The sequence below is a fragment of the Capsicum annuum genome, chromosome 10 (genome assembly GCF_002878395.1).
Source record: "Capsicum annuum cultivar UCD-10X-F1 chromosome 10, UCD10Xv1.1, whole genome shotgun sequence".
NCBI classification, from domain to species: Eukaryota; Viridiplantae; Streptophyta; class Magnoliopsida; order Solanales; family Solanaceae; genus Capsicum; species Capsicum annuum.
In genome coordinates, this window is record NC_061120.1 from 189,663,424 (window position 1) to 189,684,684 (window position 21,261).

General features: G+C 34.6%; 1 protein-coding gene across 1 annotated transcript; it reads right to left on the reverse strand.

Moving 5' to 3' along the window:
• Positions 1-688: 688 nt before the first annotated feature.
• Positions 689-1,207, reverse strand: LOC107852893. The gene has a single exon (XM_016697931.2). The coding sequence runs from the start codon at positions 1,205-1,207 to the stop codon at positions 689-691; it is 519 nt and encodes a 172-aa protein (XP_016553417.2).
• Between the last annotated feature and the right edge of the window lie 20,054 nt (positions 1,208-21,261).

Here is a 21,261-nt window from a genome sequence, read left to right on the forward strand (position 1 = left end):
TTTGAGTTAGGCTTGGCACATAAAAAATATCGTTTATGATTTTCATACCTTCGTCCGTAAGGAATTTTACTGATCCTCTTCCTTGAGCTTGCACCAGTGCACCATCTCCAAGCTTCACTTTGGTCCTATCAGACCTGTCTAGGCTAACAAACAGATTTTCATCAATCGCCATGTGCCTTGTGCTCGCACTATCGATATACCAATTATATCGATCAACATGTGATGTGTGCGAAGCCATGAATACCTCCTCCTCTGTTTTTTTAACTTGGTGATCTTCCGCAAAATTTACTCATTGGAAAGACTGACCACTTTGAGTTTGCTTTTGCCTGCAATACTTCTCAGTGTGCCCATACTTCTTGCAGTATATGCATTGAATAGGAGACCTCTTGGACTTTTGTTAACAATTCTTCTCCAAGTGGTTTGTCTTCTTACAAATACCACAAGGTGGGAATTTTCCTCTCCTCAATGATTCACCTTGGTATCCACCAGATTTCACCTCTCCAGAGTGGTCTGAAGAGACTTTTCTGCCTTTCTTTTGTTGCTTGAATTTATGCCTTACTTGAAAGGCATCTTCGACTGTCCCTTCACTTCTCATAGTTACCCATTGCTCTTAGATTTGCAATTTAGAGATTAGCTCAGCTATTGAAAAAGTAGTCAAGTCACAAGACTCTTCAATAGCTGAGATTTTTTATTCAAACTTGTTCGGAAGGCCGACCATGATATTCTTAACAACTTTCTGATCTAAAAAGTTTTCACCAAGTATCCTTATTTGGTTCACAATATACATCAGCTTGGAAGAGTATTCTTTCATATTATCCGAATCCTTCATATTTAAGAGCTCAAACTCCCTCTTCAAAGCTAAGACCTTAACAGACTTAACTCTGTTGTTGCCTTCAAACTCGTCCTTTTGCTTATCCCAGGCTTCTTTGGCTATCTCACAAGCCATAATCCTTATAAATATCACTTTCGTAAGGCTTGAATGTATGCAAATGAGAGCTCTTGGAGATCTAGTCACCAACTCATCATGCTTTTTGGTATCATTGAGAGTTGGGTTGTTTGTCAATAGCTGGACATCAAGTTCTCCTCTCTCAATAACATCCCACAAGTTGAGAGCCTTCAAATAAGCCTTCATTTTAATAGCCCAAATATGGTAATTCTCCCTCAAGAAAATTGGAGGACCCGTTGTTGGTTGATTTTCTGGTGCCATGTTTTTAGCAAAGAGATCCAAGAAAAAAGGAGCTAAAAATAAGATGAGCCAATCAACAAAAAAACAGATTCAGATCCTGTAAGAAATGGGCTCTAATACTATGTCAAAAAAAGTGAAAGAAAGATTGAAAAAACAAGTTGAAATAGTGAAAAATGATGCAGCTGTAAATTGCTACAAAAAAGATTGCAGTGAAACAAAGGAGAAGTTGAAACTTTTATGGAGTGTTTTCAATTTTTCTAGGTGGTTACAAATACACAATGTTCCTCCTATTTATACTAGTGTATTAATGATTCAAGATATCCTTCTAGATACATCTACAAGAAAAATCTAGTGATTCTTATCTTCTACTACTCTAGAATATCTAGATAATTCTACAAAATATTTATTCAAGATACTACACTAAGATATTCAAGAAGAACCTATTCCAAAAAAATATCTAATATCTAGGAGTTTTTACTATAAAAAAATATCTTCTAATTAGAAATTTTTAGATAAATCTTAATTTCCTAACATGACTGCTTTTACTCATCTGTCACTTCAGATTTAGCCACTGATGTTGTATTTTGATGTTGCTATTTTTTGTTTTCTGCTAGCAGCTGCTCCAGATAGGTCCTTTGGATATTTAGGACAAGATATGAAAAATTATTTGGCCATCCTCCATTTGCGTCCGATGTTCTGGCTTTGTCCATGATAAATGAATGTATCAATCTGGTTCAATTCATGATTATATTTGCAAACATCATCTCATGGACTTAATGAATATTTTTCATTCTTCACACGATCCTGAGTAGTGGTGGCAAAGTTAACTATCCATATTTGAACTTGTGATGAATCCATGGATACCAATATATAGAAAATGAATCGGCACACAAAACAAGTACCTAGTCGAGAATCTAAGTCCTCGATCAAATATTAGTTGATTATCTCCAGAATTACCTCTGTATAGTATATCTGATCCTGGAGGATTTAATTTTTTTTCAGACCTAAGAAACTTAGGCAGGGGCGGACTTACACATCAACTTTGGGTGCTCCGGCACCTACTAAACTTGAAGCGAAATAGGTATAATTATATAAAAAATATTCGAAAATGGGTATAAATTATATAAAAGCACCCATTAAACAAGAAGTTGGTTAGGTGTACGTGATTTTTTATTTTTTTCTGTAGTAAGCACCCACTCTTTTTAAATCCTGGATCCGCCACTGAACTTAGGGAAGAGGGAGGCTTCTAAATATTATTGATTCAAAATTCAAATATGCATGTATTAGCACTTAAATCTGCTTAATAGTGCAGAATCAAATAATGAGCTTTTTCACGCTTAATAAAGTTTGGAATAGTTATAAGTAGGTATTTTATCGATCGCTCTGTGCTTTTTTACTTTAGTTTTTATTATGATAATTGAGAAAAATAGAGTACTTATGGTGTTTTTATTGTATGTTACATGTTTAGTATGACGGAGAAGAGTGGTCAAGCTAAACGAGGTAAAAGCAAGCTACGAATTTATAAGAAAACATCATTTTCGTATAGGGAGACATGGTCACTTACATTCTTGAACACGTACTTGCTTTAAGTGCCTATGCATTTTCGATTGGTATCTGTGGATTGATCACATGTTCAAATATCGATTTGCAAGGCTATGACTGCGTGAAGAATAAAAAATGTCCATAAAGTCCACGAGAAAATGCTTGCAAAATGTCCTACTTGCCTATAGAGTTTATAGGTTTGATAGTTTCAAATAGACTTTATTTAACAGATATGGCTATCAGATGTGCTGTTCTTGCCTATTTGAATCGAAGGGATATATCTGTCAAAAAATTCTGTTGACTTTGGATTAGCAGGATAAACTCTATCAAACACTACAACTTATAACGAAAAGAGGGTTCACTTTAGGTAACCTGTTTGATAATTAGCATTGCAATGGTTTAATTCTGGCATATTAGTTCACTGTTCAATATTCACATCAAGGTTTGATATAGGAAGTATGAAAGATGAAAATAAACAGGTAATGTTTGTACCTTGTGTTGGGTTTTTAAAAGGTGTGAATGAAAAATGAAAAGGTGTTTTTTTTCGAAAAGACACCAAGAGAAAGGATGTCATTTGAGTAGGCACTTTTTCGGGTTGAATAGTTATGACCTTTTTCAATGGGTTGTGACTTTTCCGAAAATTTGCACCTGTATGAAGGGGTGCACCTTTTTGAACCTTTGCTTCTCTTCATGAAGCAACACACTATAAATATCTGAATTTTTTCTCACCTATAGACATGAAATTTTGATGAAAAAATACTCTTCTTTCTTGAAAAACTCTTATGTGATTTGCGGTCGTTGAGTGCGTTCGTAGTTCGACAGAATTTGAGGTATCGCTATTCTGTCGAAGTGATTCATTTTATCCTGGGAGGATAGTAACCTCGGGTACTTTGAGGGGAATAATTTCCTTAAGGACACACCGTGAATTCGGTGGACTTGAATCTTTTTGTTTCATTTTTTTCTTAAAGTTGTTTTTACTATTTTTTCATAAAATAGTTTAAACTTTATATTGATAGTTCTTCAACTGATTGAACTTGTGTTTGAAGTTCTTGTGACTTCATTTTGATAGTTCATAAGTTGGTTGAACTTGTGTTGAAGTTTTTAACATTTGATTTTGCTACTTTTCATAAAATAGTTTGAATTTCATTTTGTTGATGTTTATCAGTTGGATTGAACTTAAAGTTCAAAGTCATAGATACAGAGTTTAAACTTCATTTGATTTGGTTCTAAGCTCAATTGTGTGCGTCATTGATGCCCCGACGTCGCGGGTTTGATCCTAGATGGGGGTATTGTTTTTTTCTACAAATTCCTTTCTTTACTTGCCACCTCATCTGGCCCCACTTTGTTATTTTTGACCTTTACAAATACAATATTTTCTTTTATATTTAATTATTCCATATCATTAGAATGTTAGATTTGACCCACCACACTATTATTTTAATAATTAATTAAATTAATAACCAATGAAATGTTCTATTCCCAAATCCCAATTTCCAATCCCATTACCCACACGTATTTTTCTCCCCCAATTCCTGAATCCCTAAAAATTAAATTATTTTCCTCAAAATTCACTCCAAGCTCAAAGCCAAGAAAAAATTTCTCAACTTAGTGCCAACAAAAATATGATGTCATTCCGACAAATAACAGTACAAGTCCAAAGTTGATCGTAAGAAGTTAAAGATAATGATACCCCCTATCTTCAAATCCTGAGTTCGCAACAGAGGGATGGTACCAGATAATTCATTTGAGTTCACATGAAATACTAACAGATTATCTAGGCATCCAACATCCTATTACCCGAAAGGTCAAGGACTCTACAGATGAAAAGTTTCCTAACCTACGTGGGATGCCTCCTGTGAGTGATAGTGTAGATGAAGTTCTCTAAGTTCCTTGCAGTTCGTTAAATTGGTAGGAATTTTTCCACTAAAAGAATTGTAACTAAGATTGTTGCAGCTGGAGAATAATGATAAAATAATAATAATAATAATAATAATAATAATAATAATAATAATATTTAACTGTTAATAAAATGATAATATAACAATAATAATTTTAGCAGTACAATAACATAACAATGTATAATAATAATAATACTAAATATAATAATATTATAACTGAAATAATAATTATAACAGTGATAAAATTTCTTATTGACAAATTAAAAATAGTGAATATTAAATAAATATTACTACGATATTACATTAATTATACTTGAGTCGTGCTAGACACTGTCCTTAGAAACTATTTCAGCAGTGTGAAATATTTTCCTAGGATTAAATAAACACTTCTCTGATTAATTAGAGTATATTTTGAGTTAAATAAGTCTTCCCTAATTAACCAGAGATAAAAGAATCAACAAAATTATTAATACAAATACCAACAAGTTAATTTAGATAGAGGTATAACTAATAAAGCCCTTTTGTTAAAAATATAATAATAAAAGAAAGGGGTGAAAGAGGTGTAAGAAATTAAAGTAAAGTAAATTGAAAGTAAGTGAGATTTTCACAAGTGTTAGGACACTTGTCTTCCAACCAATTTGAGAAGAACCACTCTTAACATGTTGGTGAAAAGTGTTGGCCAAGTGGCAAAATTAATAGTATGTATGCATTATCAATTATACTTCTTTTCAAGTAAAGAAATATTATCCATGACTTTTCAAATACACAATAAATTATTTTGAAAGAAACAAATAATTTTTCTATAATCCTCACATTATTTCAAAAATAATTTATAGAAAAAAACATTTTAACTTGTTGGATTTGCATGGACAAAATGTAGTAGGTTTGGTGTCTTCTAGACTATGAACCAAACTTAGATCAATAAAATTTAACATACAAAATTATCAGTGAGATATAGTATTTCTATGAACTGAAGAATTCTTGTTGTAAGCCAGAGATTTTATTAATCACATTTTGACTGTAATTTTGTTGTTCAACGCGATTTTGTGTCGACAGACCATGCACGTGCCTGGTATTCATGAGAGCTTTAGAGACTAAGGCCAAAAGTCTCACAAGAACGACCTCATGCCACTTCTAATATAGGTGAATTCATCAAGTGTATACTGCTTTAAATACACCATCCACAAGGAGTATGAATTCATCAAGAGTTAATAACTCATCCATTAACTTTAGTAGCAGTTCAAGCACTCTCAGTAAGTGTGCAGTGTCAATATCGTCTTATTATTACCCATATGAACCTACTTCATGGAATCCCCAATCGCATAGGTTGGATTATGATACAAGTACAGTCGTGATTGTAGACTAAAATATTGAGACTTGAGCTCATGGGCTACTTAACCAATGGAACAAGCTTTGAATTGTAGAGGACAAGTCCCTAACACTCCAAAGCTGCCCCAAATGCACACTCCAAGACCACCCCTTAGCCATGTCTCATTAAGGGCATTCTAGTCATTTTGTATTAAGTTGTAACCTAGGCTATAAATAGAACATGTTAGGTTATTTTCTCATAACTTTGATGATATTTTGAGAGCTCTAGAGAGAGAGTCTTGCAAGGTGAACTCCTTATAAACAAGTGTGGATATCACTTGTGTTGGTGCTAGTTTTGAAACGTTGGTTGCTTGGGAATCCCGTTCCCTTGAGGTCACCGTAGATCTTGGTGTTGCTTGTACGAATTCTTAGGTCTTTGTTTTTAATATAAACTTAGGTTCATAGTGTTTGTACATTTGTATGTTAAGTTACCTATCTATCTATGTATTTCATTATTGTTGTTGTTCATTCTCGGGTTTGGTGTCCCAAAATTGAGACTTTGTGTTCTTCTTGTTCTTGTGCTTGTGTTGTTAATCTAGTTTGTTGGCTCGCTGATTTTAGAGGTGTTGAACACCTTAATATCTTGTTGTTATTGTATTTTCGTTGTTGTTGTAGTGAATCCGAGTGGTTACCAAAGAGGTCCTCGGTTCTTCCAACTTGTGGACTATTTTGGTGTTTGTTTTGTGTCTCCTTTGTCAATCTTGTATCATTTAATATCAGAGCTTGTGGTTAATTTTGTTCCAATGAAATCAATCTTGGGCTTGCTAGGAAAAAAAATTGTGTTCTTGAAGTTGTTCTTGGCCGAGAGTTGTTCTCTTGTGGTCATTTTGTTTGTTTAGAGTGCTTCAAGTGTTGGTTTCATTCTCACCAACACTAAAAGTGTTTATATCTAAAGTTTGAGCTTAAAAAAAAAGTTGACCGTGCTGTTGTGAACTTGAAAGGTGGCCGTATGTTGTGATGTTGTTGTAAAAAAAAATCGGAGTGGGACGTTGTTGATGTTGTTATTTTTCTGGAAAATTGTTTTTGTGATCTTGTTATTCTTCACCTCTCTCTTATCTTGACCAACATAAAATGCCTAATAGATCTAAAAAGATGGAATATAAAGTTACAAGACTTCTTGGTGAAAGACTTGATCAAATCACTCTTTACTTGACCACAACTTTTTCAACCACTTTCCCTAATTCAAGGGCCTTGTTTAGTGGGAATAGTACAAGTCAAAGTCACTCCTTTTGAATATTTAAATTGAAAAAGGTTCTAGGACTTACACTTTCCCTCCAAAACCAATTTCATCCATTCCAAATTGTGAGGAACTAAGAACATCAAAATTGATAATTAAAATATGTTGAAAGTCGGCCAATTAGGGGGTGACACGTCGCCCACTTTACTGTTCACACATTAATTTGAGCTCAAACTTGGATTATTAGTTTCTAATTTATTGTTTCTTAGTTTTGTTTGTTGGTTTGAACACTAATTGACAACCTAGTAAATTCCTACTAGCTTGTAAATTAGTTTTGGGTCCGTTTATTCGCGTTTATGTTTCTTTGTGTGCTTTCATCTTTTCGAAACTCGTTGTAGCTTTTTTGATTCAAGTACGTACCAACTTGTTTTGAGTTGTTGCAAACAAAAATCCATTCAGACCTTAAGTCGCAAACGGGACCAAGTAACTTCATTGGAGTAAAAATGGTGTACCAACACTTGTGAAACCAATTGACTGATACTTGAAAAAGTGTGAGCTTGAGAGTTAGTGACGGTGATTTTTTGTAACCTTTAACTTGTTATTGTTTATGTTTTGTTTAGTCTTTCTTATTAGGTACGATGGCTTCGGGTGAAGGTAGTCTAAGGGCCTCGAGAGAGGTAACCATGGATGCTTTGTTAGCAGCCATAATGATCTTGAAACATGATCTTAATGGTCAAATAGAGAGGATGGAGGGAAGGGTGGATGGGATGGAGGGTTCTTTTTCAAGGAGAATGGATATATTGGAAGTTCATTTAGATTCCAACTATTCAAGTCTCAAACACTACCATTCCTTGACTAATGGACATGCTACCACCCCGGATACACTTCACCAATTGCTCAATCCACCTAGACCAACCCATGAACCCATCCACCAAGTCCCTACTTATCTAAACAGCCAAATTCAAGTCCATCAAGAAGCTCCCCAAATTCGAGACCCCTTTGATATGCCAAGAGAACCACTAAACCAAAACCGAGCTGTCACACCCCTTTTTTCGCACTCCAAAAAGATTATAGTTTAAAGTTCGAAAGGGTTTTATTATTTAAGTAACAAGAAATGAAAATTTATTTCGGAAAAAGGATTATTTACATTTTTTATTCAGAGTCGCCACTTGACATAATCTGGTGTACCAAGTCACCATTGGAAAATCCTTTTCAGAATCATTTGACTCTTTAAACTGGTTTGCGAATAGAGACTCCGGCTAAGGAATTCTGTTAACCGAGGGGAAGGTGTTAGGTACCCCTCAATCCCGTGGGTCAACCACGGTCGCTTGGTAGAGTGTATCGACTATTTTAACACTACGAAATGTATAAACCACACAAAAGCACGCAAAACAATCAAATGATAAACAAAACAAAACAATCCAAAATGTAATGTCCAGTCCAATTATACAGTCCGGAGAATATAAAAAAAATGCAAAAATATAAACCTATGATAAATTAATTCTAAACTAATGCTCTACCCAATGCCTCGGTCCTTCATAACGAACGTCCTCCGGGTATATGATACCTCGGGGCATTCCCCGGTGAATAAATATATACAAATACTTCGGGGCATTCCCCGGCCAAATTATACAATTGAATTAAATGCGACAAAACAAAACCATTCCAACATATATTTCAAATATGTCATCAATCCACCATGCCTAAATTTGCCTACCCGAACCTACCATTTGCATATTCATTCTCGACTAAAGACATAATTCTATCACGTTTCATATCAATAATAAATCGAAATTAATCCGAATCTAAACTTTTCGTCAATTTTTAATTTCAGGTCCAACCAAACAATTCACATTACTTCATTAGTTTGCAATTCGAATCCCCCTACATTCATACATGACAGTTTTTAAAACACGAGCACAATTATCCATCCATATCATTATCGATTTCATACTAACGACTACTTATTCAGATAAGGCAGCACCAATCACCAAAATGTCCAATCAACAACCAATGCACTATCACAACATCCACCTACTAAATACCATAACAAGAAAATCAAAAGGGCAAGGATTAGAAATGGACCTTCGAAGAAACGACTTCGTGATAATATGTGTTAAAGAAATCTGCACTCGAAACCTCGAATAGAAACCTCAACAGCAAAAATAATCCAACTCGCTATCGTAGAATTGAGACCCAAAACTGACCAAAATAAATCAACGGAATCCTGACAGAATCCTTTGAAGAGACGATTTCGTGACAATAATGTTTAAGAAAAAAACTGGACTCGTAACCTCGAATGAAACCTCCCACGTCGAAACCGCCCTAACAATCCCAACAGAGAAACTGAAGTCGATAACCGAGCTTCGATGAGCTAATAGTGACAAAATCGACTAATACAAACTGATTCCAAATAGAACTCGTACAAACTCCGAAGAAAAATAAGAAAATTCAGAGATCTTAAGACTGACTCGAGCAAATCGACAAAGACGACTGATTCTGGCGTTGAGGTTGCAATGAAAAGATCAAGCAGGAGTTGGCCGTTTATCTTATTTTGTAGCCGAATTCTATCAAACGAGTCTTATATTCTCTTTGTCTTACTTACTGTATGTGTATGTTTATCTATGAATAATGAGTGTGTGTGTGAGATTAGTGAGCGTTAGTGAGGGTCGATCTCTTGCCCAGGAAGAAGATCATCCTTGTATCTTTATATCTGTGTTATATTCTTGAAGAAGGCCCCCCCCCCCCCCCCGTATGTGTGCGTGGATGATTTGTTCTGTGTGTAAATAGTGGAAAAATATGGAGAGTATATGCGCCCCTTCTCTGTATGTGTATATGAATATATGGAGAAAAATGGGGGTTGTCAGATGTGTCCCTATTGTGTGTTAATGGTGTGGGTGTGAGTGACGGTGGATATGTTTTCTGTTTAGGAATCGTATATCTAGGTCTTGTGTGTATATATTGTATTTATCCCCTTCCTGGTCCTTTCTTTTTGGACAAGAAGAAAAAAGAGGGGGGTGTGACGTGGGGTAGGGTTAGGTAAGGGTAGGGAGGTGGTTTATTTTAATTGGGTAGGTTGTTAGGATGTTAAAAAGAATAAAAGTTTGTTAGGGATTTTGTTGAGAGTTGTTTTTTATTTTTATTTTTGTGGGATGTAATTACATGGGTGAGGGTATACGGTAGGATAAGGTAAAAAATGGGTAAAAATATCTATCGGGAAGGGATAAAATTACGTGTCTACACAACCAATCAAAATTAATGATGTGAAATGTGAGGGTCCTTATGGTGGTGAGGGGTTAGATAGAGCAACCTTCTTTGTGGAATTTATGCGCAATAGAAGATGATCTTATGGCGGGGGACATAGAGGCTGAGGGGGAAGAGTTGGACCGGCTCCTCATGGTAGGGGCAACTTGGGACACCGACCTCATGTTCAAGAAGGTCTACTAGACTAAGGAAGAAATGTAGGTAGAGACACAGGCGTAAATTCCATTAAGATCACTCTTTCTTCTTTCAAAGGGACTAGTGATCCATCTCTCTATCTTGATTGAGAGTTACAATGTAATTGGATTTTCTAACTTAGCGATTTAACTTCCTAAAAGAAAGCCACACATGCCATTGCTCAATTTGAAAGTTATGCATCTACTTGGTTGGAGATAAAACTGTTGCAACTGGCAAGGAATAACAATCTTGACCTTCTAGATTAGGATGAATTGAAAGGGAGAGATATGTCATGGAAAGGTACAAACAAGAGCAACTAACAAAGCTCTACAACTTGAGGCGAGGAGATAAAAAAGTGGAGGAGTATTATGATGAGTTTCAAAACTTGATCCAGCGTCTTGATATTGTCAAACCTCAAAATCATTGCCTAACTCAGTTCAAAGGTGGCTTGTGCTATAAAGTTGTTTCTCAACTAGTCGTCCACAAATTTAACCAACTTGAGGACCTTGTAGAAGTGTCCAATGAAGTTGAAAGACACATTCTTGACAAGAAGAACTTCAGGTGGAACAAGCCCTATAAGCCCTTAGAGAAGAAACCATTTGATAAAGCACTCCAAAGGACTCTACGGCTTGAAGGTACTAGTTATTCCACTCCTAATCCTAAGAGTATCATTTGTTTTAAATGTTAAGGTTGGGGTCACAAAGCTAGTGAGTGCCCAAACTGAAGAAATATTGTATTGCTAGAGGGTGATCCTTACTTTGTTGGGGACAAAGTGACCAAAATTGATGTTAGTGAGAGAACTCATCAAGAGGATGATGGAGATGATGATGAATCCGAGATGGTGGTGGAGGAAGGAAAATTTAATGTACCTTGCGAATTGATGAGAAGAACACCTCATAATGATGCTTGGCCAGAAGAAGATAAGGTCTTGATCCCACTCTAACCTTTTGGTGATGAAGAACCCGAGATCAAGCTCTAGTACTTGCTCCAAAGGTTTGCATTTTATCTCTTTTATTTTGTTTTTTATCACACTTAGGTGGATAGACAAGTTATTTCTTTTGGTGATTGGTAGGATATTTTGTTCTCCCTAGAGTCCTACGACATGTGTAGAATATGCACTTGTGGTTTGATACTTTTGTTGATTGTGCTAACACTAACCCTCATGTCATGAGGAATATGTGTTCTTTTGTCTCCTCTATTGTTTTGGAAGGTTATAATTCGAGGTCGAATCCTTTTAAAAAAGAAGAGGATAATACAAGCACGATCGTGATTATAAACCAAAATATTAAGACTCGAGCTCATGGGCTACCCGACCAATGGAACAAGCTTTGAAGTTTAGAGGATAAGTCCCCAACACTCCAAAGCCTCCCCAAATGCACACTCCAAGACCACCCTTTAGCCATGTCTCATTAAAGGCATTCTAGTCATTTTGTATTAAGTTGTAACCTAGGCTATAAATAGAACATGTTAGGTCATTTTCTCATAACTTTGATGATATTTTGAGAGCCCTAGAGAGAGAGTCTTGCAAGGTGGATTCCTTTAAACAAGTGTTGATATCACTTGTGTTGGTGCTAGTTTTGAAACGTTAGTTACTTGGGAATCCCGTTCCCTTGAGGTCATCGTAGAGCTTGGTGTTACTTGTATGAATTCTTGGGTCTTTGTGTTTAATATACACTTAGGTTCATAGTGTTTGTACATTTGTATGTCAGGTTACCTATCTATCTCTCTCTCTCTCTATCTCTATCTATCTACCTACCTACCTATCTATCTATTTATCTATCTATTTATTTATCTATCTATCTATGTATCTACCTATCTATCTAGATATCTATCTAGCTATCTACCTAGCTATCTACCTATCTACCTACCTACCTATCTACCTATCTACCTACCTACCTATCTACCTACCTATCTACCTATCTATCTATCTATCTATCTATCCATCTATCCATCTATCTATCCATCTATCCACCCACCCACCCACCCATTAATCTATCTATCCATCCATCTATCCATCCATCCATCTATCTATCCATCCATCTATCCATCTATCTATCTATTCGTCTATCTATCTATCTATCTATCTATCCACATATCCATCCACCTATCCATCTATCCATCTATCTATCCATCCATCCATCTATCCATCTATCTATCCATCCACCCATCTATCTATTTATCTATCCATCCATCCATCTATCCATCTATCTATCCATCAATCAATCTATCTATCTATCCATCCATCTATCTATCTATATATCTATCTATCCATCCATCCATCTATCTATCTATCTATCTATCCATCTATCCATCTATCTATCTATCCATCTATCTATCTATCTATCCATCCATCCATCCATCCATCCATCCATCCATCCATCTATCTATCTCATTATTATTGTTGTTTATTCTCGAGTTTAGTGCTCCAAAATTGAGACTTTGTGTTCTTCTTGTTCTTGTACTTGTATTGTTAATCTAGTTTGTTGGCTCGCTGATTTTAGAAGTGTTGAACACCTTAATATCTTGTTGTTATTGTGTTTTTGTTGTTGTTGTAATGAATCCGAGAGTGGTCACCAAAGGGGTCCTCAGTTTTTCCAACTTGTGAACTATTTTGGAGTTTGTTTTGTGTCTCCTTTGTTGATCTTGTATCAGATTACCATCTCTATTGATAATCATAGTGGCCTTAACCTCATCTCTTTTGAGGTTTGAAGAATTAATTTTCTTCCCATAGGTTTAGTTAGTGAATCATTCGAATTTAATTTTGACTTGACATAATTAATGAAAATTATTCCATCTCTCAACAATTGCTTAATAACATCATGCCTCAATTTCATATGTCTACTCATACAATTGTAAGATTTATTCTTTACAATAGCAATTATGGCTTGATAATCGCAATGTATATACACATGAGGCACCAAATCAGCCTTTCTAAAAGGGCTATTAGACAATAGATCATTCTTTTTAGAATAGATATTTTCTAAGAAATGTCTTTGTCATTCAGCCTCAGTACGAGCTAACTCTATAGCCGCAAAATCTGATTCCCACGTTGATCTAGTAATGATCGTATGCTCAGCTGATCTCCATGATACTACACCAATGATATGAGTCAAATGGCTATCTTAATCTTTGAAGACATCATTGGAGGCCCACACATAAAGAGTCAAGACTTGGTCACCTCGAGGACACAAGAGCATGTATGGAGAACCTATTTTGAGCATGCCATTAAACAAATCCGTGTGTGGAAGATTGCGTGGGGACTTACATTTGATGCCAATTCAAGAGTACAAGTTTTGAAGTATGACCCCATAGTTTTGGAGTATTGAAGAAGGACCCTTCATTAAGGGTATTTTGGGGATTGCACATGTTAAAGAAATAACCCATGACCTCCCCTTTCATTAAGGGTATTTTGGTCAATAATACTATGTAATAATCTAGGTTATATATAGTCTCTTATTAGGCCTTTTCTCTTTAGTTTTTGATTGATGATGAATATGTGAAAGACTTTCTTCACTCTTTGAAAGTGTAACACCTTTAGACTAGGGCTAGGAAAAGCGAAGTAGTTAGTGTAGGGCTTGGAAAAGCCAATATTATTCTCTTTCTTAGAAACGGTGGTTCATGAGGTTAGTTAATTTCCTTAGCGGTCACCGCAAGAAGATGGGTGTTTGATGTTTCGACTTTGAGGGTCTGTATGTTTGATATATGTTTCGGTTCTTTTTATTTCATAAGATTTATGTCTTCTTAACTATCCTTTACTTTATTGCATTATTTGTGTGTTTGTATCCTATTGTTCTTGTCTTGGTTTCTTTGTGTTGTTATTGTTGTCCGTGTGTCGTTCATTGTGCTCTCGGTTTTGTCTTGTGTTTGTGGACTATTTTTAGTGTTTCGTAGTCATTCCCTTATCATTTGGTATCAGAGTCATTATTGATTTCATTGTCATGAGATCAATCTTTGGCCTGTTCACTCAAATATATAAAAAAAAAGTATTCAAAAACTAAAAAATTCAAAAATACTAATTTGTCCATGTTTTTATGTTTAGACCAAAATTTGAAGCCTAGTTTTGTTACATTTTTTGTGTGTTTTGTTGTTTGTAGTGTTAGTCCCTTCTTCACTAACACTTATAGAGTCTAGATCTAAATTGTCATTTCTGAGTTGTTTTTAACTTTGAGGATGCTGTTTTTTGAGGATTGGTGGCTTGAAAGAGTGTTGTTGATGCATATTATTGAGATAGTGGTTTAAAAACGTCTTGTTGATGTTGTTGTTGAAGGTTGGAACTTGAAAAATGTGTTGTTAATGTGTGGATCCAACTTGAACCATAGAACTCCAAGATTCAAAAGTTGTGTTCTTGGTGTTCTTCACCATCTTCATATTTTGTTTTAGAGAAAATGGTTGTTTGATTTTAGAAATTGAAGAAAGAGAGTGTGTCTTGTTGTTAGTATTGAAAGACACAACTCTAAGACATCCAAAGGGAAAATAAAACAAAGAGGCTGTCAAAAGTCTTGTTTACCAAAAGAGAGAAAGAGCACTTACAAAAAAGGAAAGAGCTAAAAGGTCTTCAAAAAGGTGTTTTGCCAAAAATATACAATGAAGTCAAACTCCTTTTTGAATTTGAAAAAGGGCTCCAAAATCTTGTTTGCCCCTACTAAAACTGAATTTCCACATTTTCCAAATTAAATTTGACCAATTCAAATTGCTAATAAGAAAAAAATCTTTCACATTACCCAAACCGCCACATCACCAAACTGCCATGTCATCAAAGTGCCATATCATCAATGTCCCAAAATACTTTGAAGCTCAAATTTAGATTTTAAGTTTTTTTTTCTTTGTTTCTTTAGTTTCATTTCTTGATTCTTGAACTAATTAACAACTAGTAATCACCTACTTAGATGTAGATTAGTTGTTGAGTCCATTTTTCTTTCTTGTCTTCATTATTTGTGTGCTTTTATCGTTTTGATTCGTTGAATTTTGTTGTTTCAAGTTCGTAAGTAGATTTTTCTATTTTGTGTCTTGTGTCAATCAAACAAGAATCTATTTTAGCTGCTAAGTAGGATTGACATATTATTGACTATAGGAGTACAAGCAACTTTCAATATTCATCGCTCCAATTGTGAAGATCACGAAGATGAGTGCATATGAGTGTTGGTGAGGAGCTTTTACTACTTATCTTGTTTGTTCATTTTGTAGGTACAAGGAGGTATAAGGGGAATATATCTTGTTGGCCTCAGATTATTTGACTATAACATGGAAGACTATGATTGTAGTGAGGAATTTTATGACTACGGTGATGTTGGAGATTATGGGGGCTATGAAAATAGCCAAGATCAAGGTACGAGCAGATTTGAAAGTTACTATTTTGAGGGAGAAAATGAGGTGAATGAAGTGCGTAGTGCTTATAGTGAGTGTGGAGATGATGAAGAGCCTTATGATGGTTCTTATGGTGACGTTGGGGCATGTGAAGAGTCTTACACTTCCCACTACGAACCTAGATTTTGTGTTAGGTATAACCTTTTCATTCGCAAAGTTAATGAGAGCTATAATGAGAGTGCACGTGAGGAGTGTGAAAATTCATATTCTTCACCTTGTAGTACTTTTTACTAAAGTCGAATTGGTGTGAATGGTTATCCTAGCTATAGTGGAGGTTGTCCCACGAGAAGAAGAGGGTATGCATCTCCAAAGCCAAAGGATACCCATGTGCCTTACAATGTTGATCCAAGAAGGAGTGTTCACTCCAGAAAGGTGATCATTTATGGGATATCGGGCTGCCTCATCGTGCTAAATGATAGGTGCTATCAAAACTACATCGCTCCATCCATGGTTGATCATTTGGGGCTGTTTCGGGAACGTTTACTTATTCCATATTCCTTGGACGGGTTTAAGGTTACCGAGAGGGTGAAGGTTGTCTTCTCCCAATTTGAATACCATAAGGAGGTGTGGTGCGATATTTTTCTCTTAACATACGGGTATGTAAGCTTGGGTGCCGATTGGTTTGCACAACATAAAGTTTAAAATGTACAAAATTGGCCTAATGTGGTAAGAGACCAATGGGGAAATCATCTCATGACGAACATTCTACCCAAGCCGCAAAGAGAAGTACTCACCTACTTCAATACGAATGATTATGAAAGACAAAAGATTGAGATGAGTAAGGGAGTGCAAGGTGGTAATCCTAGAGTGGAAAAAGGAGAGATTGTGTAGAGCGAAGTAAGTGGATTGCCACCAAACCGTGCTAACGTTGTTTGTCCTTCTATTTCTAAGGACATTTGTGTAGGTACAACATGGCAAGCGAAGGAGAGCAATGTCGAAGAGGAGTTGCTGCCCAAGCTTGTGGAGGACCTTCACACCACAGCAAAGAAGAATCTACTCAAGAACCTCAAGGTAAGCCTGTCAAACGGGCCCTGTTGACCCGACCTGACCCGGCCTACTAAAAAAACTCGGCCCAGTTTGATCAGGCCCCATCAGCCCATGGGCTGTAGAGTACCGAGCTGGGTTAATTTTTTTGGGCCCGGTTAACTCGGCCCTGACGAAAACCGATCCAGGCCCGTCGGTTAATTAGCCCGGCCCAGCCTGGATAACTAATTATTTTTTTTAAAACAAATCAGATTTAGTATATATATCATTATATTATAGTATATATCTTGTAGTATATAATTTATCTAGAGTAGTATGTATATTGAATGGTACGTATATATGTGTATATATAGAATATAGACTCTAAAGTAGTGTATATTTAATGTATACATGTGTATATATTTTAGTATATATATCAGTATATTGTAGTATATTTTATTTATAAAGTAGTACATATATATTGAATGGTACGTATATATGTGTATATATCTTCAATAGACTCTAAAGTAGTATATATTTAACTTATACACCTGTATATGTTTTATAAATTAGTATATAATTATATATATATAGTGTGTGTGTATTGTAGTATATTTTATTTAAAGTAGTACGAATATATATAGATGGTACGTATATATGTGTATATATATCTTCTATAGACTCTAAAGTAGTGTAAATTTAACGTATACATGTGTATATGTTTTATAAATTAGTATATATATCATTATATTGTAGTATATATCTTAGAGCATATTTTTTAAAGTAGTACATGTATTAAATTGTACGTATATATGTGTATATATAGAATATTTACTCTAAAGTAGTATATATTTAACGTATACATATGTATATGTTTAGTATATAACTATATATATAGTATGTGTATATATTGTAGTATATATATTGTAGTATATTTTATTTAAAGTAGTACATATATATTGAATGGTACATATATATGTGTATATATCTTCTATAGACTCTAAAGTAAAGTAGTATATATTTAACGTATACACGTGTATATGTTTTATAAATTAGTATATATATCATTATATTGTAGTATATATCTTGTAGTATAGGTTTTATCTAGAGTATTATATATATTGAATGGTACGTATATATGTGTATATATAGAATATAGACTCTAAAGTAGTATATATTTAACGTATACATGTGTATATGTTTTATAAATTAATATATAACTATATATAGTGTGTGTATATATTGTAGTATATATATTGTAGTATATTTTATTTAAAGTAGTACGTATATATTGAATGGTACGTACGTATGTATGTGTATATATATCTTCTATAAACTCTAAAGTAGTGTATATTTAACACATACATGTGTATATATTTTATAAATTAGTATATATATCATTATATTGTAGTATATATCTTGTAACATATTTTTTATTTAGAGTAGTATATATATAACTAACGTATCGTCGCATACGCGATTACATATGTAATTGTGTATATGTGTATATGTTTTTTAAATTCTAATATACTATATACTATATGTATAGTGTTTATATATTGTTTAACGTATTTAAAATGTATATAGGTGGGTATATATAGTGTATATTGGAGAAAAAACTTTTCATTTTTTTTTGTTTTTGATTGGTTTTGACCGAATTTTGGATCGATTTTGAACGAGTTTAGGTGGGTTGGACCGGGTTAGGTTAAGTGGGCCGGTTCAGGGTTGTTTTTTAAAAAATTACTGTTGGACTCGGAATCGAACCGACCCGTTTAACCAGGCCCGGATCCAAACCGGCCCATAAACCAGATAAACTAGATGGGCCGATACCGGGTTGACTCGGCCCGGCCCACTTAACAGCCCTACCTCAAGGTAAAATAGCTTAATTTTACACTTTTGTGCATGTGAATGATAATTGTGGCTAGTAGCCCATTGAGTGTGAGTAGTAGCTTACTTACTTCTGAGTCTAATGATTCTTTGCCTCTTATTGATGATGTACATGGTGTGAGTATGGATACACTAGTTGATCCTATTGATGACCAAATCGACTCTTCTTGTAAGACCAATTTATGTCCACCTAGTGTTGAAGCTAATTTGTTGAACAGAAGTATATCATCGTTTTGTGTAAATGGTATTGATCAACTTACGTGTAAAAATTGTCCCCCACTTAAGTATGTGTGTGATGTGATTAATAGAACTCAAGTGAGTGAAGAATGTGAAAATGTTGGTCAACAACATAGGAGTAAACCCGTGAGCTTGTCCTTTGATTATAATATTTGCTTAGCTCATAGGGATAATCTTGTACTTCAAACACCTTTGAAACTTGATATTGATCTTTTAGAGAGTGAAAAAATTGCTTGCTCTAAATCTACCCGCGGGATAGATCGTGCTTTCTTTAGGTATAATGTCTTGTTTGAAGATGATGTAAACACTCCTCATGAACCTAGTGGTGAGAATGATGTTATAGCTTGTCTTAAAGGCTATAGCCTATATGCTAACCTACTATGGTGTGACAACATTCCTCCTAAAGATGGAAATCTCTTTTCAAAAGATAAGAGTACTCTTAAGGGTAAGGAATGTGTAGTCCTTCTTGACAACCCGAGGGCAAAGGTCTCATTGACTTCTTAGGGTAATGTCCCTAAATGTGAATCCTTTTTGACACACTTGTGCTTAAATTGCATGAATTCCAACTTGTGGATGCCAAGATGTCTATTTATTTGAATGAAAGAATGTGTGTATGTTTAAATGCTTATTATTCACTCGTGTATGCCTTTGCACGTGAATCTTTCTTATACTACCTCTTTGCTTATGATGACATCCATGCTAGTTTTTGATTTGTATTATATAGATGTAGGGAACTTGTCGGTTGGTCCAATTGCTTGAATGACAATGCTATGTGGGTTTGGTAGACCTTAAGACCAAAAGTGGCACCACATTTGATGAGGTCACTTGAAGAGGTGATGAAACAATTGTGCTTTATGGTTCCTAAGTTACGGGTAGTCTTACCTTTTGGACTTAGAGATACCATTAAGACCTTTGTAGTTTCTTTATCTTTCGATACTTGTCATAGCCATTTTCTTTGTGACATTTTACAAAGATTTTCATGACTAACACAAAGGATTCATGGTTATATTTCAAGTATGTACCGCCTTGGCATGATAATGTTATTTATTGTACTAACTCTAACCCTCATACCATGAGGATGTTGTGCTTGTTTGTCCTTTCTTTAGACTTGAAAGGTGTGGATTTGAGGTCGAGTCCTTTTCAAGAAGAGGAGAATGATACGAGCCAAATGGCCATCTTAGTCTTTGAAAACATCATTGGAGGCCAACACATAAAGATTCAAGACTTGGTCACCTCGAGGACACAAGAGCATGTATGGAGGACCCGCTTTGAGAATGCCATTAAACAAATCCATGTGTGGAAGATTGTGTGGGGGCTTATATTTGATGTCAATTCGAGACTATAAGTTTTGATGTGTGATCCCACGGTTTTGGAGTATTGAAGAAGGACCCTTCATTAAGGGTATTTTGGAGATTGCACATATTAAAGAAACAACCCATGACCTTTCCTTTCATTAAGGGTATTTTGGTCCATTATACTATGTATAATCTAGGCTATATATAGTCTCTTATTAGGTCTTTTCTCTTTAGTTTTTTATTGATGATGAACATGTGAAAGACTTTCTTCTTTCTTTGAGAGTGTAACATATTTAGAGTAGGGCTTGGAAAAGCAAAGTAGTTAGTGTAGGGCTTGAAAAAGTCAATATTATTCTCTTGCTTAGAAACGGTGGTGTTGACACCCAATTTTGACCTCCCGATATTACATTTAGGCTGCTATTTTAGCAAAATTATTATTTTTAAAATATTAGTATTTTTCACACATTTTCGTGCATCAAACAAATTTTTGATGTGTCTCATTCACGATTTAAAAATATACAAATTATTTTATTAATTTTTTTATATCACTTTTACAATCTATTAATTCAAATACAACATTTTACATAATTTTATTAATATTTTATTAAAAAATTTTTATTAAATTATTCTTCATAAATATGCACTCACAATTTTCAAATACATTGTCATTTTCATTATAAAATTTATTATTATTATTATTATTATGTATTATCATTATTATTATTACAAATTATTATTCAGTATTATTATTATTATTATTTATTATTATTATTATTATTATTTATATATTATCCCTACTAGAATTTAAATAACAACCTAATCACTTTGCCTAAATTTATTTATCTTTTAATCCAATTTCATTCAATTCATTACAGTTTCAGCCATTTATAATAATTTTAGCCTAAT

Coding starts and splice junctions, on each gene's coding strand:
- LOC107852893 (XM_016697931.2), bottom strand. CDS start 1,207: ATGGCACCAGAAAATCAACCAACAACGGGTCCTCCAATTTTCTTGAGG.